Here is a 21,940-nt window from a genome sequence, read left to right on the forward strand (position 1 = left end):
GGCGGTAGTCTTTTTTGACGGTGTATATATATTATAGCAAAATGCTACAATGATACTATACTACTGCTACTACTACTAATAGTACTACAACTACTCTTATCAGTCTGAAAACAAAGGAAGAAAAACAAAATACAAAATACAAAAGCATGCTATGCTGCCTACAACGCCTCGCTGTTTTTACTGACAGTACCCATGACAATGATGACGAAAATAGCAGCCACGACAACAGCGGCAGCATCGGCAGCAGCGGAGTAAGCGACAACAGTCACACTTATACAGGACTTTTCCTTCCGACTGCCCTGCCCTGCCTGGCTCTGAAATGCCCTATACCTGTCCAAGCAGAAGATCGAAGGAACTCTTTTGGACCAGTCTGTCCTTCCATTCTTTCTTCATTGGCCTCATCCTCATCCTCATCTTCATGTTCATCTTCATCCTGATTGCCATCCCATCCCCTCCCTCATGAAGCCGTAATCAACACATAACTGGTAATAGCATTCATCCTCTCGGCACTCAACTTCAACCCCACCTTCAAGAACTCCCGTGCCAGATCCTTCAAATCATCTCTCTTTTGTAATTCTTCCCATTTCTCTGGTGTCAACAACCACGCCACACTTTCCCTTTCCGCGTACACCGAGCATGTCCTCTTGGTTTCACTGAAAAAGGGAAGTTCCCCGCATGTCGTCCCTGCGACAATGGATTCGTGGTAGTGGCCTTGTTCGAGGGTGTATTCTGCTCGAAGGAGTCCAGATTGGAGGATGTAGAAGCCGTCCGGGGGGTCGCCCTTGGAGTAGAGGAGCTGACCTTGGGAGAAGTGCATGGGCGTGAAGAAGGGGAGCGCGCGGAACCAGAAGTCTTCGGTGCGAGTGGTGAGATCTTGGAAGGCTTGCAGGATGAGGGGTAGGGGTTGTTTGAGGTTGGACCATTTGGCGTGTTGTTGAACCGTGTGGTTGTTTTCGGACATGGTTGCCGCTGCAGCTTCGTGGCGCGCGGAGAGGCGCGGAGAGCCGATGAGCGAGTCTAGTTTCGAGAGATTGTGGGAGGTGTTGTCTGGCTTGGAGTTATCGTTGTCGGCGCTGCTGCTGCAGTTGTTGTTGTTGTCCTTGGAAGGGATATTCTGAATTCGCATTGGTGGGGACTCCCCGCCGGCTGTCAGTCCTTGAGATTGCTTCTCTGTCAACGTGATGAGGAGAGCATTTTCGCATGATTCGAGAGCGCCGTTGAGGGTTTCAAATACTTTTGGTGGTGGCGTTTCGTCGCTCTCTTCGAAGAGCCCGTCCATTTGTAGACTGCGGCCTACATCATCTTCGAGATTGACACCTGCAATGACCATCTCAACATCTCTGCGTCTGAGGATACGATGCATTCGGCCAAATGCTTCGGCTGCCGAGAAGTCGATGCCGGTGACATGCGAGAAATCCAGGATCAGGTAGCGGATCGGTGTCTGAGCAAACGTCTCTGCCTCAATGGTGGCACGTACCCGTTTCTCGACGTTTACTATACTGCCGAAGAAGAGGTAGCCCGCGATTTTGACGATACGGATCTGCGGGCCAACGCGATGCAGGTATGCTCGTTGTCTTGGATGACGGCGGACGGTGGACTCTGCAATCTCTCCCGAGAACTCGGCACGAATGACTGACTTGCGAGAAGTCTGCACCACGTAAACTAGACATGCCAGGCCAATTCCGATCGCAACTCCGACAACAAAGTCGTATAGACCCATCACGAAGGCAATGACGAAGATGGTGAGGTATTCCAACAAACCCAGACGTCCGCGGGTGTCCCAGAGAGCCTCCTTGGCCAGGTCGATACCCAGGTAATAGATGAGAGTCCCGACTACCAGGACAGGTACGTAGCCAATCACAGCGGGACCGATGACCCAGAGGACTGCAGTTGCTGCTGCGAGCATATATCCAGCAAGTCGTGAGTCGCCTCCAGTATCCACGAAGAGCACGCTGTTGACGTACACCAGATAGTTCTGAATGCTGCCGACGCATCCCGAGAGAGTATTCGAAATACCATGCATGATCAGTTCGTGGCTGATACTCACATTGTCTTCTTGCATCTTCATGGCCAAGTTGGGAATATTGATGGGCACATGCAGAATGCCAAAGAACGTTAATGCAAACTGCGAAGGGATCGTCATGGCGACAGCTTTCCAATCTACGATGCCGAATCGGTAGTAGCTGTAGAAGTTGTAAAAAGTCTTGTCCGCAGCCGGGCTTGCAAAGACCCATCCCGCCTCACGAAGGATCTCCATATTGAGCGAAGGAACGGCGATCGTAATAATATAGAAGAGGACAGTGATGGCGATGTAGTAGGCTGGCACCAAGAACGGCCTGTCGTAGTATCGCTTGATGACCAGCAAGAGCACCGCTAATGCGAGAGGCGGTAGCCACTGGGCAATACTCATCGGCGCGATGAGCTTGAAGAAGACTTCCTTTGTGAATGCCAGATTGGAATCCAGTCGAACGGAGACTTCGAGCCCGGTCAGGATCAAAAAAATGCCCACGCCTCCGATGCAGCCGACCAGAATGGAGTGCGGGAAGAACGAAACCAAGCTTCCAAGTCTTGCCGCACCCAGCCCAAAAAAGACCATACCAGTGAGGATTGAGCTCATGGCATATGAAGTGATGACAGTCGCTCGGAGGGCATCTGGGTTCTCCGTTCCCATCTGCGCTATGATCATATACGTCATCTTGTGGAAGAATGGAACAACTTCAATCATTTCGGAGCCAACACCGCCTCGAAAGATACTCCCGGTAGAGTATACCAGCTGTGATACAATGCAGCTGACGTAGAACATGGACACACCGTCAGCGCCCATCTGGGAGAAGGTCTCCTCGCCAAGCGGGAAAAGGATGATCCCATATGACAACGCATCAAGCAGGTTCAGCAACAGTCCCAAGAAAACAGCTGGTAGAGTTCTGGCAGGTCGGACGAGCACAGTCTGATATATCATTCGAGGGTTCCAGGATTTCGGATTTGACATTATCCTCGCCCCACGCGTGGCAGCAGCATGGAAGGATGGACAGTGATGGCCCAGTCGATCCCACATGGCTATACTGCTGCTGCTCTTCTGATCGGTCGGCTGGCCCTCGAGCTCTCCAGCAGATCCATACTGCTGCTTCCGGCTTGAGGGCAGCCTTTCGCGTGGGAGAAGTGGCGCGCGCTCCCCAACGCGCATGTCATCCTCGTCCTCATCGTTTATCACAACTTCTGGGATGCGGCTCGGTCGCCGATGAGGCTTAGTGCCGGGAGACGATAGTGATCCATCCTCGTTATATATCAGGAAGGCGTCACCGTTGGCTAATCCTCGGAAGTCTGAGGCCCGATGCTTAGAAGTCTCCTCTGGTGTTACGGGCTCGGACTGCTCATGGATAGGTCCGTGAACGCGATCATGCACGGACGAACGGCGTGATTGGTCTTGTATGCTGTTCTCGTGTTCACGGCCGTGAAAATGCTTTGCCATGTCAGAATCGCTCAGAAAGGACGACGAGAGTTCTGCAGTCTGTTCGCGGACGCCGGCAGACGAATAGTGCACATCTGCTTATCGTGAGCTCGATCCGAAGCCAAGGAAAGCGAAAAGATTGGCGTACCTTGATGAGGGCCATGATTTTGGGTCAGGATATGTGATCTACTCGGCAAGCTGTTACCATGTATGGACGATGTGGTCGAGAAAGTGCGGGGCCGAGACTTGGTAGCGGGAGCAGAGGAAGTGTTGTCGAGGGCAGAGGAGTCGTCGGCGTCTCCATTGGCATTGCGCGTGGCGTCTTCTTGGTGGTGGAGGTGGTGGTGGAGGTGTTGTTGTTGTTGTTGTTGTTGTTGTGAAGACATTCTCCGCTTCTTGAGCAGGTGAAGAGAGGACATGACGGCAGAGTGAGACGGTCGTGCCTGCCCTGCCAGTGAGAGTCGAGTAGGTACTTCTAGCCGGGGAAGGTAAGGTAGGCACCTGGGTCTCTGTGTGCCACAACAGGCAAGAAGTGGAAGTGAAGAAAGAATCTCACCCGCCAGTCCAGTCGGCAGTGACAGGCAGTCGGGTGGGAGGTAGCGAATTTTTGCGGCGACGCGTCTCGCTCGAGCTCTAGCTCCAGGTCTAGCACATTGGTGAGATGAGTGAGGAGTGTGCCTGTCCCGACTTCCGACTGGCCAGAATCAGGTATTGACAAGGTGATGCTGATTATGATGTTGTTATTAGTATGCAGGTTTGACGCGGTGCAAGGAGCACGCAAGCACGAGGAGGAGTTGTAACATGTATAGTTGCAAGCTGGAACCGAACTAGGGAATAGCCTTTTTGCTACCGAAGAGAGGACCTGGTAGAAACCTTAGTTCTACAACCTAGAACCTGAGCAGCGACCGACGGCAAGACAGCCGAGAAGCCAGTGGTATAGGGAACTTTCTCGCACGTGAAGAGACATGAGGCTGCAAAGGCCTGTCTGTACAGGTAGACAACATGACGATGATGATGATGGATGATGATGATCAGGATTCAGGTATTGATAACAATAATGCTGCATGTGGCACAGTACAGAGGAACTACAGCATTGGGCCCACTCAGCACTGAAAAAAAATTCTTTCAGGATGCATAAGTTGCATTTACTAGGAGGTGGAGGTACTGACTGCATATAGGAATAAGTCCCTAAAAAAGGTACAACTGCTCGAGCTCTAGATTTCTACCATACCTGTCATACCCTTAGGAGGTAGGAGGTAGTCAATTCTAGGCAATTGCGGCAAGCTTGGCTCATATACCAAAGGCTTGGATGAGGATGGACCGACCGTTCCCGGGCAAGCCAAGAGTAGAACCTGCATTTACGGGCATGGCATATGTACTTTCTTGCCACCCACCCCACAACAATCAATAAAAGATTTTTTTCTTCCTCTTTCTTTCTGTCTGGTGCATCACCCATCGCATGCCGAACGCACGACACGGGTAGCGAGCGGCATATTTTCCTGCTCGGAACCTGTCAATGGACTGACTGTCTCACATGACTTGCAGCACCACTAATAAGCTAGGAGGTAGCTGGCTGGCTACATGGTTCATCAATACCTCTCATACTGGGGGGATACCCAAAAGCTGGGGTTGGGTTCAATCGCGGAAGAATGACCGGACAGCCTCCTCACCAAATGGCACCCTAGAAACCTAGCTAGATCCGAAGTTACCTAAGGTAGGGGTACATTGTAGTTTCTCTTGAGCTGCAAAGAGGGACGATCAGCGAGTAAGGTAGGTAAGGTAGGTAGGTACATGTAGTTTTGAGGCATATATGTACCTATGTACACCTATGTGCCGATGTGAGGCATTAAGAAAATGGGAGCTATCTTACTCTTTCTCCCGCATAGAGGTACGAAGTTACTGGATGAACATCAGAAAAAGTAAAGCATGGTTCCGCGCGGAATCTCCAAAATTGGTAGACCCGCTTGTACACCCAGGAATCATGAGTAGGTAAGGTCAGGTAGGGAGGTAGTAACCTTTGATGCAGGTTCCCTACATGCATTTGCATCACATTTTTTTCCCTGCCGAGTCTCACACCGCGATCTTCAAGGTAGGGCAGGGCACAGCAGTGCTCTCATCACGACTTCGTAAGCTCGATACCTTCCTCTTCCGCCATTCGCAGTACGAAATTCCGGATAGATTGATCCGGCGCAAGCTGCAGAGCCAACTGACCAGTGCTATCCCTCTTGGACGAGTCGGCGCCTGCTTTTAACAATTCCACCGCCGTTTGCCCATGTCCCTCTGCAATGGCGTGATGCAGGGCTGTTGCGCCATCCACATCCGTAGCATCGACCGGGCTGCGATGTTGCAGTAACAGCTTCACAATGGGGATACTGCCGATGGCAGCAGCTCTGTGGAGAGGTACTTGTCCACGTTTATCTTTCACTCGCGCACTCGCTTTATGGGCGATGAGTTTCTTGACCACGTCCAAGTTATTCTTGGAGGCTGCGAAGAAGAGCGCGGTTTGGTTGTTGTGGTTCTTCATATCGGCATCCGCACCTTTGTTGAGCAAAAGTTCCACCATGTCTTCGCCATCTCGCAGACTGGCGGCCATCATCAACGCTGTCCATCCAATACCATCCTGTGCGTCGACGTCGGAGCCCTTCACACCGAGCAGGATCTCTACAATGGGAAGACGGTTGTAAGAGGCAGCCCAGTGTAGAGGGAGTCGGTCATCATCGTCGCGTTTCGCGGCAAGTTTCTGGTCGTTGTCGAGGAGAAATTCCACCTGTCGTGCTAAAAGAAAGAAATGGACATATTGTCGTCAGAAAGATAGCCCCGCTTTCATCCTTCCTTACCTCCTTCTTGAGTCTCTTCTTCTGACTGCTTGCTTACTCTGACCCTCGCGACATGCCGCATGTAGCGCAAATTTGGATGCCTGTTCTTCGTTCATCGCGTTTTTTGGCTGGGTACTACAGTAGAGATTTGTATTGAAAATCTGGAGCACGCGTTGCATCCATTCGCTCGCAGACGCTGACGCCATTTCGATCGGCGCTTGCCGTGCGGCATCTACCGGCGGAAACAGGGGAGGGGATCTGCAGAACATGTGATTATCACAAGACTACGAGGTAGCTTCCAGTGGTAGGAGGTAACATGGTTCGGGGAGCAGGGCAGCGGCAGCGTGTGGGTATAGCATATGCATGTGCATGTGCATACAGGTATCAATTACTATAACCTCCACTATCACGTTGGTTATATACCTGACCTTACTGCTTCACTTGAGGATTGATATTCCGCCCACTGGCGGAAATATTCCACCTTGTTCAGCTTCACTCTGCTGCCTTTGCATCATTGGCCGGTCGCCCTTCAGTTCACTCTCACCCTCATCTCTTACGTCCGTCCCTCTTCCCCACTAGGTACTCCTCCTGCCCACACCATAATCTCCCCTTCCTTACCCAACTGAACCCCTTGCCCTCCCGGATTCACTCTCAAGTTCTTATTGTAATAAGAATCCACAACCTGCAAGTTCGGCTTGATCCAACGCCCCTCCTCGACTTCCTCGTGTAGCAGCAATCGGTACTCGACATGATGTCGACTCAGAGGAGCCAAACTCATCGTTCGGTATTTATGTCCACTGAATCCAAACTCATTACTAGCCTCCATCGTCACAGCGAAAGTGAGGAAGTGGGTCGAAGGGTTTTCGAGATGGTATTGTAATATGTGGTACTCTTCATTCTTCGTCTTCTCCCTCTGCGAGATGGTACACAATACTCTGGGCTCGGTCGTTGGAATCGTCAAACGAGGTGCTGCGATGATGGTTTCTGCTGCCTCCTCGGCTGCGGAGCCTGTGGTCGTCGACCACGTCACAATCAATGATAGGTCGAGATGGGTAGGTCGTCTGTCGTCGAGGGAGAACTTCTGTGTTGTCAGCTGGAAGTCGGACACCTTTTTCTCTCCTGGACCGAGAGAAAGTGTTTCTTCTTCTTCCTTCTCCTGAATCGCATTTCCGATGGTACACAACGCGCCTCCCTGCACTTCATGAACCGCGAGTTCCACTTTTCGCACCAGGATTTCTTGATCTGTACGAGAAGATAACTGAGCTCCAAGGTGCCACAATTGTTTCACGCCATCTAGAACGTCTTCTGTGGTAGAGGGCGCCGAGAAGTAGCTCGGCCAAGGATCCAGATGTAATCGAGGCGCGAACGTGAACTTAGCTTCGAAAGCAGGCACAATCTTTAGATCAATCGATGTTGTTTTCGTTAATGTAGTACCAGGATCTGATGCCAGCGTGTATTGCATATCCAAGGCCAATGTTACTGTAGTTGCCTCAGGTGGCGCGTAGACGAAAAGTTCTACCATCACAATCGCAGAGGCGGCGAGGTTAGAGACGGTTTTTGTGATGTCAAATGGTGGCTCGTCACCTGCCCACTTGAGGTCGAGCGCCTGATCATCATCGGTGCTCTCGATCCGGGGTGTGATGGCGCCTGTCACAGCTTCGGCTTCTCCATTGTATAGTTTGATGCTGAGGCGGATATGCTCATCCGTGAAGTACTGTATTCGCGGGTCTTGAAGCGCGATTTGTACTTTTGGTGGTTTAGGATGGATGGCCATGAAACGTGAGTCCATATGTGGAAGCAAGAAAGTGTCCATGACGCCGTCCTTTGCGATACGCCATCGGTTCGTGGGCAAGATGCTTTCCTGTGACAATCTATGTCGCAGGGCAAACTTTGATGTTTCGACATGGATCACAACATCATCGACATCACATACACGAGCTTCTCGTAGCATGACGGCAAACTCTAGCGTTTTGGCAGTCTGTGGGCGGAATCGTAGATCTGCTGATGACTCCAAACTGCCATCGTCGAGCTCTCGCATTGACTGTAGTGACTGCAGTGGCGTTGCAATTGCAACATCCGATTCTGCTCCGTCGTGGCGGATGATCACCTGCTTGTTGCCGAGCTTCACTGCAACAGATGAAATCTGGAGCGGCTTAGTAGTTGGCGGAGCATTGAGCTTCAACGTCAACTGACATTCTTGTGCTTCGCCGACATAGCTGCTCAGAGTGCCAAATGCGAAATGAGTGGTGAATGGGCAGAGCCTGGTTTTATCAGTGAATGTCAAGGAGATGGGCTCTTCCCCTTGTCGATCATGCAAACAGTTGGTCAGGTCAAGAGTCGTATCTGGGGCATCGATATGCGCAATCGCAAGCAGTTCCCAGACCACAGCAGGTATCGTGGATGAGAGCTGGGGTGATTGGTCGTGCCGTGCGCATCCTAAAAGCATGAGCAGCAAGCGCCTGAACGGTATGTGCCAGTCGTCGGCTCGCCACGTGGATTCTTCCCACAGCACTGTGAGCAGTTGCAGAGCATCTGATCGACTCCCAGCATCGATGAGGTCCTCCGCCAGCTCCAGCTTGATTTGCTCACTCATTCGAGCTTGTTGGCGCGCTTCAAACTCTTCCGCAGCTCGAATACAAGCTCTTCCGAGCTCAGTGACATGATCGTAGGCACCTTCTCCTGACAATGGTGCTTCCTGATGTGGATCTGGGACGAGGTACGAGTCGTATGTTTGCCACCGATTAGCTACCGAAGACGCTGGTGACTGACCTGGAGGCACACGATCTTCTTCTGGAATGGCCAACGCCTTCTCCCAGCGAGCACGTATGCCTTTGGCGAAAAGTCGAAGCCAATAACCGGAATGATGGAGAGAATACCATGCAGGCAGTCGTTCCCCTATTGCTGCTCCCTTTTCTGGTTGCGCGTACACTTGAACCCCTGGTTGATCGCTCCCGGTGTCATGTGACTTGCGCAGCGGAGTTATGTCTGCGAGCTGGACGAGCTGCGACATGATATTCGCCCATTGACTCTCCCATGCGTTCCAGCAATAGGTTGCGGATCCCTTTCCACGTCTGTCGAGCAGATCCCGCACGCGGCTCTTGTAGTTTACCCACGACTGCACGGCCCTTGTAGTTTGGCCATTCCAAAGCTGACAACGCAATATACGTAGAGCAGTTGCATCCGACAGCAATCTCACTTCGTCCCATCGTGGAGACCAATTCGAAGTCGTCTCGAATACACCACCTTCAGTGGTGAAGAGCTCCTCCAGAGCCGCAGAGAAATGTCGCTCTGCCACATCCATTTCCTGTCTGAACTCGGCAAAGACGCCTTGTTTGACCTCATAGCGCACATTCCATCCCGACTGGGTTGTAGCTTGGGATGCACCTCCAACTGGAGTACCAGAAAGAGGAGGAGGCCCGCCCCTCGCCTTCTTCCGTCGAGCACGCTTCGTCAGATCTCTGTAGTACTCTATACAAGATGGCTGTAGCAATCGCATCATATCTTGCACGAATATTGTGATTTCCGCTTCTGCAGACATTGGCGGCATAAAGAAAAGACCTGTTTTAGAATCGAGACCCGCCGCTCTGCGTATCACTGCTATCCGATCTTCGAGATCAGGCGCATCAAGGATACTACGATCACTGATGAGAATTACAGCGAGACGTGTCTTGAACATTGACCGTGTCAGGGCATGTTTGATGGCGTTGATATCTCCTCTCAGGCGCTCGTCCTGCGAGGCCTCGTTTGCTCGAATCTGAAAGACAGCCACAAAGAGGCACGGGACTTGGTGCTGATGTTTATGTAGCCATAGCGGTGTAAAGACGCCGTCTGGAAACACGGGAGAGCCTGGCGACAGCGGAGACAATGGAGAATGAAGCTCAGCATTCCGAGCGACAGGAGGAGACTCTGATCCAGGTACCTTTGGTAATGGAGCAGCCTTCCGTGCAGGTAGAGTATACGACCTGCCAACGGTCTTGATCTGGTAACGGACACTCCCGGTGGATCCTGGCAAGGCTGTAGAGTTCCAAGCACATCCAGTGCCGTCTAAAGCCCTCAGACCCTGAAGGAGACGCTTTGCCTGGTCGGAAAGGCATTCTGGGGACTGCGTTGATATACGAGCACCATATTCTTGTCGGCCAGGAGGCGAGCCATCGTTGTCTAATTCCCCGAAGCCTGACACCAAGACAAGTGGCAAATTGTGCTGGACATAGTCGGGTGGGTATGCTTCCATGCTGTCTGCCACAAGCCGCTGGTGCCGCTAGCGCAGCATGTCGATGGTAAGTGAAGTCTGTTGTTTCAGGGGTAGGTACATACTGGATTCATGCTGTATCTAGTAGGTACTGTAGATGTTAGTCGGAGCCCGTCGAAAGCATCGCTTAGTCATCAAGGACGAACTTCTCCATATCTGATGCAGGGTTGTCCAGCTCTAGAAGTGTTATACATCGACAAGGTATGCACCACGAGATGATTGAATGCCCAAGTTCCTTGTTGCCCACCGATCGGGCGCCCACCGACTGGCTGCCATCGCCCTATACCGCGCCCTCGTTTCGCAATGTACGCAGCTAGACATTCCCGCCGAGCGCGGCCGCCAACTGCTCCATCTGGTCAGGCATCGCTTCGATTCCTTTCGACACACCACCTCCCACCGCGAGCTCAAGCTATTGTTCGAAGCCGGCTACGAGGCCGTGGACCGTCTGGACGCTGCCGTTGCGGGTGACAAGAAGAGCAAGCAGTATATATTGGACTTGGTTTGTCGGGCGCCCCACAGCGCGGCGGGCAGAATCAAGAGCAGAAACTCCGTCAGTGACGACTACAACGAGCCTTTTCCTCCGCCAGTCGCCGCTGAAGGCACTGCTCCGAGTGATCCACTGCTTTGTCAACCAGAAATCGCCCCACGCGATACCTCTCCCAGCCGCACCTCGATCTTCGAACGTGCCATTCCCCATGACCAGCTCGGGGGGACGGGAAAACGACAAATTCCCAAGATCTTCAGCGCCAATGTCATTCCCGTGCTCCGTTTCAAGAAGCCTCAATCACCAGCCTTGACAGGCTATCTCAACTCGCGCATCGAGCAACGACAGAAACGCCACAATCTCCGACACCGTTTAGAAGCCGAGCTACAGGTCGCGAGTCTCGAAGATCAATGGGACGATATCATGTACAAACAAAGTGGCATCGAAGGCGGAAGTGCTGAACACGCTCCAGCCGCAGTAGCCAAAGCAGGGAATAATAATAATTTTTTTACGCCCCCCGAGCCTCGTTGGACACGCGAGATTGCATCCGAGCTGCGAATAGTCAGCAAAAGGCTCGACGACGAAAAAGTCAAGAACAGAGCCATGGCAGAAAAAATGTACAAAGTCATTGATCGAGAGATGGTGTTGCTCGCACAAGAGCAGGAGCAAGAGCGACTAGCAGAAGAGGCGCGTAAGCAGGAAATTCGAGATGGATTGGAAGGCTTGACTGATATGGTGGGCGAGATCTGTGACGCTGATGATGATTATCATCATTGGGAAAAGCCCGCACAGCAGGAGAGCTACACGTATCGACCGTTTTAGCTCTTTACTGCCGAGTTGCGTGCATGTATGGACCTCTCTTCTCTCATTCACTCACTCACTCACTCACTCACCTCATTCAGATCTTCCTAATTACCTAACTACCTTGCTTTACCTTGCCTTTCCTCCCCTTTCCTTCTCATCCCTTCCCTTATCTTATAGTACATTAGGCATCTTTCTCGCGACCAAAACTCCTGTCTTATCATCATCATCGTCATCGTCATCATCATCATCGTCGTCGTCACCTCTGGGGCTCGGGCTCGGGCTTGGTACCTACATGTACCTACCTACCTACCTACCTACCTACCTTACCTACCTACCTAAGACGTTGAAAACCCCACAGTCCCACAGTGCAAGGAAGTTTGATCAGTTCCTTCCCATACCTACCTCCCTATCTCTCCTCCTCCTTCCGAGGAAGCAGCAGCATGCGCCCCCTTTTCAAGTATTTTTAACAACAAAAATATATACAGGGATCCTACCAGGTACATGAACGATATTTGCACGTGAAAGAAAGAAGAAAAAAAAAACAACAGAGAATGGAATACGAGTACCAAGGTACTGGGTTTACTATCAATCAATTAATCAACCAACCAACAATTCGTTGATTTGGGGGAGTTCAAAAAAGGGGGGTATATTGTGAGGTCGGCGAGTGGGTACCTAAAGTACCTTAGGTAAGTAAAAACAAAAAGCCGCCAAACGCGAAGACAACCAAGAACAAGAAGACCAAGCAGCTAGCTGCTACTGCTGCGCCTCACTGGCAGGCAGCAAGAATCGAGCTTCCTCCAACCAATATTTTTTTTTCCAAAAACTCAGGTAGGTGGGTAGGGTGGGACACGGGACGACGCCCATTCGCACGCTCTGCCAGAGAAAAGCCTTCATCGTATATGGGAGATGGATGGCACGCTTGTCTTGAGCCGTCAAGACCTCCCAAGAGCCCTCATCATCCCAACGACAGACCCGCTGCACTCGACGCATACTAGGCCTCTTGTGCAGCGAAAGCCGCTTTGACTTCAGCTGCCAAGGTGTTCTCCTGCTGAACCACCGGTTCTGCCTGCTGGGCGAGCTGTTCTGCAAACTTTTGATCCTCATGCTGCTGCTGTTCTGCATCTTGCGGCTGTGCGTATTCGAGCAGTTGTTCGACAATTTGCTGGTGCTGAGCAAATGGATGATGATGATCATGATGATGATGTTCTTCTGTTTGTTGTTGATGGTGCTCTTCATGTTGCTGGTGATCAAGCTCTTGGTGTTGTTGATGTTGTTGATGTTGTTGTTGCTGTTGTTGCTGCTCGTGCTGAACGTGATGATTTTGACCGCCCGTCTGCTGTGCCCAAAGATTCATAGTTTCTTTGAGGCGCTGCATCTCCTCGGCATTCATCGCTACTGTTGCTTCCAATTGTCGGATACGATCGGCTTGGAGCGCATTATCTGCACGAAGTCGTGCGAGTTCTTGTTCCGAAGTCTCGACCAGATGTGATGCACCATACTCGTCTTGAGATTGAGGTGGCATCGAGCGTTTTCTCTTCACACCGGTTGCAAGCTGTGACATCTCATGCTTTACGCCGGTGGACAGATGGCTCATTTGGGTCTCGTCACCATCAGCACCAGGCGCAACCTCAGCGCTGTTTCGCTCGAGTAAAGGATCTTGTTGTGAGACGGTTTCCTTGCCTTGATGTACGCGCCGAAGATGCTCGTTGAGATTCTCCTTTCGTGTGAAACCCTTTCCAGAATGGCGTTTGCAATCTGTGAATGGGCACATCAACTGCGACTTGGGCCCTCCATGCTTGCCGTGCACTTCCCGCTCGTGACGTAAGAGACCTCCGCTATACGTAAAGCCTTGGAGCTTCGCGCAAGAGGGGTGCGGACAGCGGTAGGGCCGATCGTGCTTGTCCATGTGCTTGCTGTGAATTCCGGTCAGCTTTGAACAGGAAAATAAAAGACGAAAGCGTGCGTGCGTGGGAACTGACCTCCATTCGCATTTTCGATCAAAGATCTGACCAAAGCACTCGTCGCCATAATCGCAGATATACTTGCCCTGGTCGTTCGTGGGAGGATCGCCACGCTTGTAGGCGCGAGAGCCTCGGGGCGAGAAGTCTTCTGCAACGCCGGTCTGAGAGTGTATTGAAGGCGCTCGGCTGTGTGCTGGATGAGGTTCTGTAGTGGCATGCTGTTGCGACATGACTGAATGCGATCGCTTCCTGGTAATCTGCTGCTGTTGATCGCCCATGGTCGTGTCGTGAGGCGAACTTTGCGCGCTAACGGGAGACACTGGCGTCTGCATGGTTTCCATGCTATCGGCCATCTGATCGGCCATGTAGGGAGACATGTGCAGACTCAGAGGTGTTGAAATGGTCGCGAAGTGGTAGTATGTGTGGACGTGAGGGTGGCCTAGCAGTGGCGACGTCGACGCGGCCTGAGGCTGTGAAAAAGCGAGAGACGGAGGATCCTGGTGACTCCGCGCGTCGTTCCGCGGTGGCGACAACCACCGAATTTCAGAGAAAGTGCGAGCGCGCACAGACGCGAGGTGCTGCTGTTGCTGTTGCTGTTGGTGCTGCTGTTGTTGTAGTAGTCGCTGCGAGGGTGGTTGTTGTGGACTCCAGGGCGAGGCAGTAGCAGTAGTAGTAGTAGTAGTACTCGTGGTGGTCGTCTGGTGGAGGCAGCTGCCGTCCTCAGGCAAATTCCCGCTATCCGTACCTCCGCTACTTGCTTCCGTCAGGTCCGTGTGAGGCGGAGCACTAGTCTGAATCAGCCCAAGACTTGCGGGACGGGTATTTGTTGGCCAGATGACGCGTGACACTGCTGGCACTATCTGATTAGTGCTGGGCTGGGCGGCACAGGCAGCGCAATCACAATGAGATCATGACTCACGGCGGGGATGGGGATTGGGATTGGGAGTGAGAGTGGGAGCGGGAGTGATATGCTTATTATGGACCTTGGAGGTATGCGACGGTGTTACTGTTGTGGCCTGGAGGTGTTGATGAAGGTGGTGCTCTGGCAAGTCTGGCTGGGTCGAATTCGTCCTCCCGTGGCTGAGCGGCCGGTCCCGTCGCTGATGATTGGTGGACGGCCCACGCGCTGCCATGGCTGTGTGGTGGGCCTCGTTTTAGGCTTCACTATATTCGAACGCTCAACTCTCCAGTCCTTCCACCTTCTCTCGCTCTCGCTCTCGTCACATGCCGTGCGCACGCGATGCTGCACTGAGGTTGATGAAGACTCACACATGGAATGGCTCTCGCTAGAGCTGGACTGGTCGATGCCGATTGTCAGCACTCGGCTCCCGCGTTACTGCGATGCAAGTCCGTTTAGTCCAGTTATACTGCTTCACGTGGATTGTCGTGGTCAAGGGTAGCGACGAAGCGAAAAAACCGTTCTGGCTGCGGTAGTGTAGGCTGCTGCCACGAGTATAAGGCCTAAGTCGAGTGTAAGACCGAAGTCGAATGTAAGACCGAAGTCGAGTATAAGCACAATCTAGAATAACCTTGGTTTACAATCACTAAGGGCCAACTGAAGAAGCCGCTGCGGCGGGACTTCGTATCCAAGAGCCGGTGAAGACGTTTAGTAGAGGTAGAGAGGCCTCTGAAAAGCTGGTATTGCTGCTGATGTATCGCAACCGAGCCGAGCTCTAGCACGCGATAGTAATGCCAGGCAGCCAGCAGATCTTAAAGGAGTTGCGTTCTTGCGGATGCGCTACTTGAGGCGACGTTTACTTGCTCTGTAACAATTCGAAAGCCAATCAAGGGCAGGTCAGAGTATGCTGCCGACTATTGGTCATACTGGAGAATGAAGCTGACTGAGCTGATTGAGCTCATTAGATAGATATCAAGAAGATCAGAGACGCGGGCGACAATGCAAGGCACAAAAACATTGAATGGCGCGCGACGTATATCATATGCAATCTGCAAGCCTGTTACGGAAAGCGAATTGCGCAGTAGACTGAGGCGCGCTATATTGAGGCGAAGTTCAGTGGCACAAAGAGGCTATGTGCAGATATTCATTTGGCGGCCTCACATATCAGACTTCACTTGGTGTTACACTGGAGAAGACATGTCTTATCACGGTTCTGCAGTATAAGACACAACCTTCGTACGATGCTACTACACTTGAGATTGATAGCTTCTAGTAGCGGCGTCGTCGTAGACCTCTATCAATGCAGGCCAAATAGGGATCGCTAGACGTACTCGTTCTTCTACATACATATATATGTAAGATATTGCAAAACTACTTCACTACCTCATTCATTAATTACCCCACTACTAACTACTAGCTAGCGTTCGAACAATTCACACCTATATATATCTCTACCAAACAAAAAAAATCGAAAAATAAAGACTGTATCAACATTCCGTTCTTCTTTGCTGTCGACGAGGTTCGAACTCGCGCGGATCTCTCCAGTAGAGTTTACGCAAATATCTTGGGGGATTCCCACGAATGGGAGTCCCAAAGACTGACTTAAATCTACCGCCTTAGACCACTCGGCCACAACAGCTTTTATCGAGCGGGAGTAGCCGCCAGGTATATATTAGCCACTAGACACCTTACTGTTGAACTAAAGGGCAGTTCGTAGGGTAAGGTGTTGAGAAGTTTTCAAGGAGATGTGGTGAATCTTCGGCTACTTAGGAGATACAAAGGAGATCACTCTAGGGGTAGCGAAATCATTCATTCATTCATTCATTTATGCCTGAAGACCTAAAATCTCCTTCAACTCTGCCGTCTCCGTATGATCGGTTGTGTTTCGCTAGAATTTTGGTAGGTAGTCTTCATGTCAGTATATCACTCCTAAAGCAAATTGCATCATCCATCGCTCTCACACACACAAAGGAAGAAGAAGCAAAAAAAAGGACAACAACTCACCATTCTTGAACACCACTTCAATTCCCCATTTTGAAACAGAAATTCCCCTCCATTCTGCGCACTTGGCCCCGCAGACAACGGATGTCCCGACGTGAGTGCCGTCCACGTGGAATCCAGAGCATTTCTCAGAAAGGTCTTCTGGTGATACGTTGGTGTAATTGGTGCAGGTTTGAGGGAACTGATCATCCCCAGTGTTTTGTAGATTTGAACAGAAGGATCCGTGTAGATTTCAAAGGGACAGGAGGTGCGTTTGGCGTAGTCGGTTATGAGAATGTGCTCGCCGTCGCCGATGATCGTGAGGTTGATTTTGGCTGGGGAGAGAACTGACGGGTGAAGGTCTTGGGTGAGGGCGTGGATGTATTGTTCGCAAGACTGGTGAAGGCAGTGCTGTTAGTTGCATGATCGGTTTTCCCTACCCATACTCATGTTCAAAGTCCATGCAGAGTGCGGTGAGTGAGATGAATGGTTCCGAAAAGTTTACTGTTCACATAGCATACATGTAGTATCGCAGTGATATTGCCACTCCAGACCCCGAGGAAGGTAAGCACTTACGCCACAGAAGAAGTGCCTGATGAAAATGAGTAGTTGTCGTTCATCTGCAGGCTTTCCAGTATATAGTGATTTGAGAGGAATTTCTTTGCCATCTTTGTCTTTGATCATGATCTCGCCAGCTTCGCTCAGCGCTGCTTCTGTCGGCAGCTCGCGTCTACGATCATCCTCGGCAGTGGATGCGCCCATGGCTTGTTCTTGTTCTTCTGGCGAGACAGATGAAATAAAATTATAGGGGTCTTCCGTAGTAGAGTAGCATAGACTTTGAGAGACGATGGTGTCTGGGGCACATGTATTTGGTATGTTTTTACTTATATTTTCGGAACAAGGGGCTTCCGAGAGCGCTTGATCGATAGCCCAGTCCCGAAGTGGGTGACCACCACCAGCAGGTATAGAACGATATGTGGGTGTGCTTCTTTGTTCTGACAGGCCTGCAGATAGGTCTGGTTCACGATCTTGCTGCGATATCTAAGTATGTACCTACCTAAGATCAGATAAGGGCTTGCAAAAGGCAGTTCTTTGACAGCTGGGGGCTGGGTCGGCGACGGCGAACAGCGGGAAAGCAAGCAGACCGCCTACACTAAGCCTACAACCTCACCCATCACGCGCCATTTCTCACCAATCGTCACACCGCAACCCCTCCGTGGACCTGGACCTCCGACCTTATTACAGTCCTGCCAGGGCCTCATACCACTCTCACACTGTGGCTAGTGAGAGCCATGTTCTCCAAATCGCTCGCCCGAGCTGCGAATCGCACATGCGCCGCTGCGGCCGGATCGAGCACATGCACGACCAGCGCAGTCCAACGCACCACCCAGTGCCTTGCTGCGCGCCGACAGCCCCATCAGCGCCGACACTCGAGCAGCAAGGCGTCATCGTCATGTCCGCCAGGGGACCCCGCGAGTGATGGCAAGCCGGTGGCGGAGGAGAAGGCGGCCATTGCAGATTCGACAGCGCAGGAACAGCAGCAGCAGCAGCCGCAGCGAGGCACAAAGAGAGTCACGCGTTCCAAGCGCTCACGACCTGCTGGAGTCCCCGACAAGCAGGAAGACCAGTTTGCTGGACTTCCTGCGGTACCGGGCATGCAAATGTCAAGTTCTGGTAAGTCCACCTCGACCCTATCAACCGATCACATACTCATGTGTGCCACTCTCAAACAGAATTCGGCATGTCATCTTTCTTCTCCCTCCATCGACCGCTGTCGTTGACCACGACGATACCGCCTCCTTCCACTCCCGCGACCTTTGACAGCATATTTGTGTCTCAAAAGCAACGAGATCCGTGGGAGAATGGCAACTCGGCCGAGCGAAGACCCGAGGATGTAGTCTACGCACTGCGCCACCTCTTTGAGGACATGAACACCCGATCGTCAGGACAGCAGGCAGAAGAAGACGGCGTACGATGGGAGGTGATCCAGGACAGCTCCGCGTCAATGTCAGAAGCAAACGGAGTGAAACATCTTGACGGATCACCACGCCTCAAGACTCTGGAAGAGATGGTCGCACAATTCAGGCCATTTGAGGCTCCTCCACCACCTGAGCCATTCCCTGAACATCAGCTCAAGACTGCTGCTGCAACAGAGAAGAAGCAACGCACATCAAAACCAAAACAGACGCGTTACGCGACCACCATGTTGATCACAGAATCCACGAGCGAAAGTGGCCAAACCACGTACACGGCATCGACTTCGCCTTTCGTCCGCATCCCCGAAGGCCAGGAAAGTGTGACACCAGCCATTGAGGGATACCCACTCGCACAGCAGCAGCAGCAGGGTCGTAGTGGGTTCCGGGAGCGCATGTACCGCAACCAGCGAGCATTCCTGCAGCGGCGTCAACAGCAACACGAGCGGAGAGCGTCGTCCTCCAGGCCTGCATTCATCCGAAATGCTCCTAGCGCGGCCCGGCTCAACCGGATGCTACTCATTTCAGTCAAGAGGCAACGCAAGTTGAAGATGAAGAAGCACAAGTATAAGAAGCTGATGCGGAGGACGAGGAATTTGAGAAGAAGACAAGACCGTACTTGAGGTGATCTCATCAAGATGATGGATGATGATGATTCATCTCCAAGCAGCAGCAGGGAGGCAAGGGGGAACGCTTTGCATGGTGGAGTTGGAAGTTACAGAGAGTGCACTTTTTCCGGAAATGCATATTTGGCTTGTGGTGTTTCCTTCTTTCTCGTTCTTTTCAGAGAGAGAGGAGCATAAAACTGACTGACTGACTGACTGACTTACTGGACTGATTAAGTAAAGTCCCAAGTCTAAGTCCCAGTAACTAAAGTCCCTACATATCAGTACCAAATAGGGTACCTAGGTAGTAGGTATTTTTAGACTAAGGTAAAGTACCTCAGGTAGTAAAGAAGAATAGGAGGATCTCAACTTGGTTTCTTTTCTTCTTCTCTCTCCTAAGCATTCTTCCTATTTTCCCCTACCGTACTCCTTAGAACTTGATTCCTTTCTTCCTTTGTTTGTTTATCTATTGTATACGTACATGTTAGTTTACTAGGTAGACTCCTAGTTATGTAAGTTTGGAATGTATCGATATCGATACCGATATCAATATCGATCGATTGATTGATTGGTTGTTTTAGATAAAGTATAGGTACTGTAATGTAATTGCTTGGATTGCTTTGCTTTGCTTTGCTTGGATTACTTATATTGGTTTGTTTAATTTATCGATCGATGTTGTGTTAGGTACATAACATAACCTAGGTACCTAGTACAAGATACCTACCTAGGTACCTACGGAGGTAATAACACACTCTCTTCCTTCCCCTTCTTCTTCAATTGAAGTTTGTCACTCGTCGTGTATTACTACCTCAGTACCTCATTAAGACTAACGTGTACGCCGTGGCTGCTGCGCCGGTAGGTGAATAAAATATGCTTGTTTGCTGCCCAAAATTGAACAAAGGGTATCATGTCATCTCTCTCTCTCTCTCTCTCTCTCTCTCTTCCACGTAAACATACAAGCCCACAACAGACACTCACACATGCGCACATTCGCACATCCCTCTCGACTTGGCAATTCTCAAATCAACATCATCTTGCCGTAGACTTTAAATTCTCGCCTCTCTCACATTCCCTTTCTGCTCTTCCTTCATCCTATAGAGCTGACTGATTTGGCATTCATGGAGGCAGATTTATGAATTCTCGGAACCAGCCCAGAAATACACTTCCGTCTCCGTATTCTTTATCGCCTATAGCTCTGACATTGTCGTGAATGACGTGTGTGGGTGAGACTGGCATCGCGGTTCGAGAGCCCAAGAGAGAGTGTTTTTTGGCTCCGAAAGCAGCCTCTTCTGTTGTCGTAGTCGTCTCTGGTGGAGACACAGAGTACAATTCATAGTGCCGCGTGGCGAGTTTTAATTCCTTCGTCTTTTCTCTTCCGTGGCGGAATGGCAGCAAATCACGTATGCCGCCAGTCAATCTCGATAATGCTGACATCTCGATCATCATTCATTCGTTTCGTGTAAAACTGCCTCACGATACCGTCCGAAGTCTGGACTGCATACTCAAATCTCCACTGAATCTTGTCCTGTCCCAGTTCCAGAGCAGGTCGAGTATGGCCCATGCTGTGATGAAATTCCAGCTGCGGTGGTGCACGGACGACGTTGACGTCCTCTGTCATGGTCAATTCGACCAGATTCAAGTCTGGCATGCCATGGGGATATTCGGCGATGCTGAAACCATTGGTAAAGACGGTTTGGTTACCAAACTGGTAGCGTTGGAGAAAAGAATCTGGACCAGCGACATCGGCCACGATGTGACCCACGGCGACGGGGTAGAAGTGCCAGCTCTTCCAGTGATGCACGGTGAGGATGGGATTGAAGCCGGCCTCATACCATCCCGAGATGTCGTGCCACATGTCGATTTGATTCAGACCACGCATCTCGGTCAAGTGCACGGTGGGCGAGGTGACGTCTTGAATGCAGTCACGCCAGAGGAGATCGCCAAAGAACTGATCCAAGCGCGTGCACTCAATGGCATGCTCGGCCAGAGTGCGCATCAGGGGCGGAGAGATGAAGAAGCCGGCGCCACCCCATGCTTTGAATCCTTCCTTGGCGACTCTGGTGTGGCCTTCGGTGAGAGCTCCAATATACCAGGGCGATTCCGGGGAGTAGGGAGCGAGGTTCTCGAGCATGCGCTGCAGCGAGAGGAAGAAGGTGTCGTCATCGATGATGCCAAACCACCTGGTCTCCTCGCGTCGATTCTTGTCGAGAACAGTGGCGAGACCGAAATTCTTGAGTCCCTCGCTGTCGTGCTCGAATGTGTGGTGATAGGGCTCGAAGATGAGCTCGATGGCAAGTGCCTCGGCCTGGGCTTGCGTGCGGAGGATGTCCTCTTCGACATTTTTCAGGTCGGTCTGGTCGACTAACAGGACGACGAGAGGTGATCCGGTGTTGGAAAGCCATCGGGAAAAGGTGGGCAGAGAATCTTCGATGCGTTTCATGGTGGTGGCGACTCCCAGCATCAGAGCGCGTGTGCTGGTGTGGGCATGGGAGCGGAAGTCGGGCACCTCGATCTCAATGGCAGCGTGGCATGGCGGTAAGATGGCTGGATAGCTGGAGTCGGGCTCGAAGCGCTCGTCGAGAGCGATTTCCTGGAATTGGTCATGATGGAACAGCGGATGTGGGATATCCACAATGGACTCGCGGTGCAAGCCCGTCTTCTCTCGGGCATGGATACAGTGTCTCTGGTAGGTGAAGTTGTTGGGGACGTGGAGCTGCTTGAG

The 21,940-nt window shown here is 51.5% G+C and overlaps 8 protein-coding genes and 1 non-coding gene across 9 annotated transcripts; 2 read left to right on the plus strand and 7 right to left on the minus strand.

Annotated features, from left to right (window-relative positions):
- Window positions 1-16: 16 nt before the first annotated feature.
- On the minus strand, window positions 17-4,413 carry SEPMUDRAFT_146836 (Sulfate_transp-domain-containing protein). Its single transcript, XM_016903898.1, has 2 exons — window positions 3,597-4,413; window positions 17-3,543 (listed from the first exon to the last, which is right to left on the minus strand). The coding sequence occupies exons 1-2, from the start codon at window positions 3,865-3,867 to the stop codon at window positions 458-460; spliced, it is 3,357 nt and encodes a 1,118-aa protein (XP_016766053.1). The 5' UTR covers window positions 3,868-4,413; the 3' UTR covers window positions 17-457.
- Window positions 4,414-5,296: 883 nt separating this feature from the next.
- On the minus strand, window positions 5,297-6,374 carry SEPMUDRAFT_146837 (ankyrin). Its single transcript, XM_016903899.1, has one exon. The coding sequence runs from the start codon at window positions 6,042-6,044 to the stop codon at window positions 5,565-5,567; it is 480 nt and encodes a 159-aa protein (XP_016766054.1). The 5' UTR covers window positions 6,045-6,374; the 3' UTR covers window positions 5,297-5,564.
- Window positions 6,375-6,615: 241 nt separating this feature from the next.
- Window positions 6,616-10,543, minus strand: SEPMUDRAFT_130586 (uncharacterized protein). The gene has a single exon (XM_016902364.1). The coding sequence runs from the start codon at window positions 10,493-10,495 to the stop codon at window positions 6,818-6,820; it is 3,678 nt and encodes a 1,225-aa protein (XP_016766055.1). The 5' UTR covers window positions 10,496-10,543; the 3' UTR covers window positions 6,616-6,817.
- Window positions 10,544-10,726: 183 nt separating this feature from the next.
- Window positions 10,727-12,011, plus strand: SEPMUDRAFT_146839 (uncharacterized protein). Its single transcript, XM_016903900.1, has one exon. The coding sequence runs from the start codon at window positions 10,737-10,739 to the stop codon at window positions 11,817-11,819; it is 1,083 nt and encodes a 360-aa protein (XP_016766056.1). The 5' UTR covers window positions 10,727-10,736; the 3' UTR covers window positions 11,820-12,011.
- A 414-nt stretch (window positions 12,012-12,425) lies between these two features.
- SEPMUDRAFT_78740 (uncharacterized protein) lies at window positions 12,426-14,454 on the minus strand. The gene is made up of 2 exons (XM_016910202.1): window positions 13,781-14,454; window positions 12,426-13,714 (listed from the first exon to the last, which is right to left on the minus strand). Exons 1-2 carry the CDS (start codon window positions 14,137-14,139, stop codon window positions 12,793-12,795), a joined length of 1,281 nt encoding a protein of 426 aa, XP_016766057.1. The 5' UTR covers window positions 14,140-14,454; the 3' UTR covers window positions 12,426-12,792.
- A 1,712-nt stretch (window positions 14,455-16,166) lies between these two features.
- On the minus strand, window positions 16,167-16,299 carry SEPMUDRAFT_t4. Its single transcript has one exon. It is a non-coding gene; the product is annotated as a tRNA-Leu (tRNA).
- A 160-nt stretch (window positions 16,300-16,459) lies between these two features.
- Window positions 16,460-17,661, minus strand: SEPMUDRAFT_58875 (uncharacterized protein). The gene is made up of 3 exons (XM_016909477.1): window positions 17,217-17,661; window positions 16,665-17,036; window positions 16,460-16,548 (listed from the first exon to the last, which is right to left on the minus strand). The coding sequence occupies exons 1-3, from the start codon at window positions 17,400-17,402 to the stop codon at window positions 16,486-16,488; spliced, it is 621 nt and encodes a 206-aa protein (XP_016766058.1). The 5' UTR covers window positions 17,403-17,661; the 3' UTR covers window positions 16,460-16,485.
- A 190-nt stretch (window positions 17,662-17,851) lies between these two features.
- Window positions 17,852-19,588, plus strand: SEPMUDRAFT_146840 (uncharacterized protein). The gene is made up of 2 exons (XM_016903901.1): window positions 17,852-18,314; window positions 18,374-19,588. Exons 1-2 carry the CDS (start codon window positions 17,933-17,935, stop codon window positions 19,234-19,236), a joined length of 1,245 nt encoding a protein of 414 aa, XP_016766059.1. The 5' UTR covers window positions 17,852-17,932; the 3' UTR covers window positions 19,237-19,588.
- A 542-nt stretch (window positions 19,589-20,130) lies between these two features.
- On the minus strand, window positions 20,131-21,676 carry SEPMUDRAFT_146841 (glycosyltransferase family 31 protein). The gene has a single exon (XM_016903902.1). The coding sequence runs from the start codon at window positions 21,656-21,658 to the stop codon at window positions 20,615-20,617; it is 1,044 nt and encodes a 347-aa protein (XP_016766060.1). The 5' UTR covers window positions 21,659-21,676; the 3' UTR covers window positions 20,131-20,614.
- Window positions 21,677-21,940: the final 264 nt, after the last annotated feature.

The sequence above is a fragment of the Sphaerulina musiva genome, assembly GCF_000320565.1.
Source record: "Sphaerulina musiva SO2202 unplaced genomic scaffold SEPMUscaffold_1, whole genome shotgun sequence".
NCBI lineage: Eukaryota > Fungi > Ascomycota > Dothideomycetes > Mycosphaerellales > Mycosphaerellaceae > Sphaerulina > Sphaerulina musiva.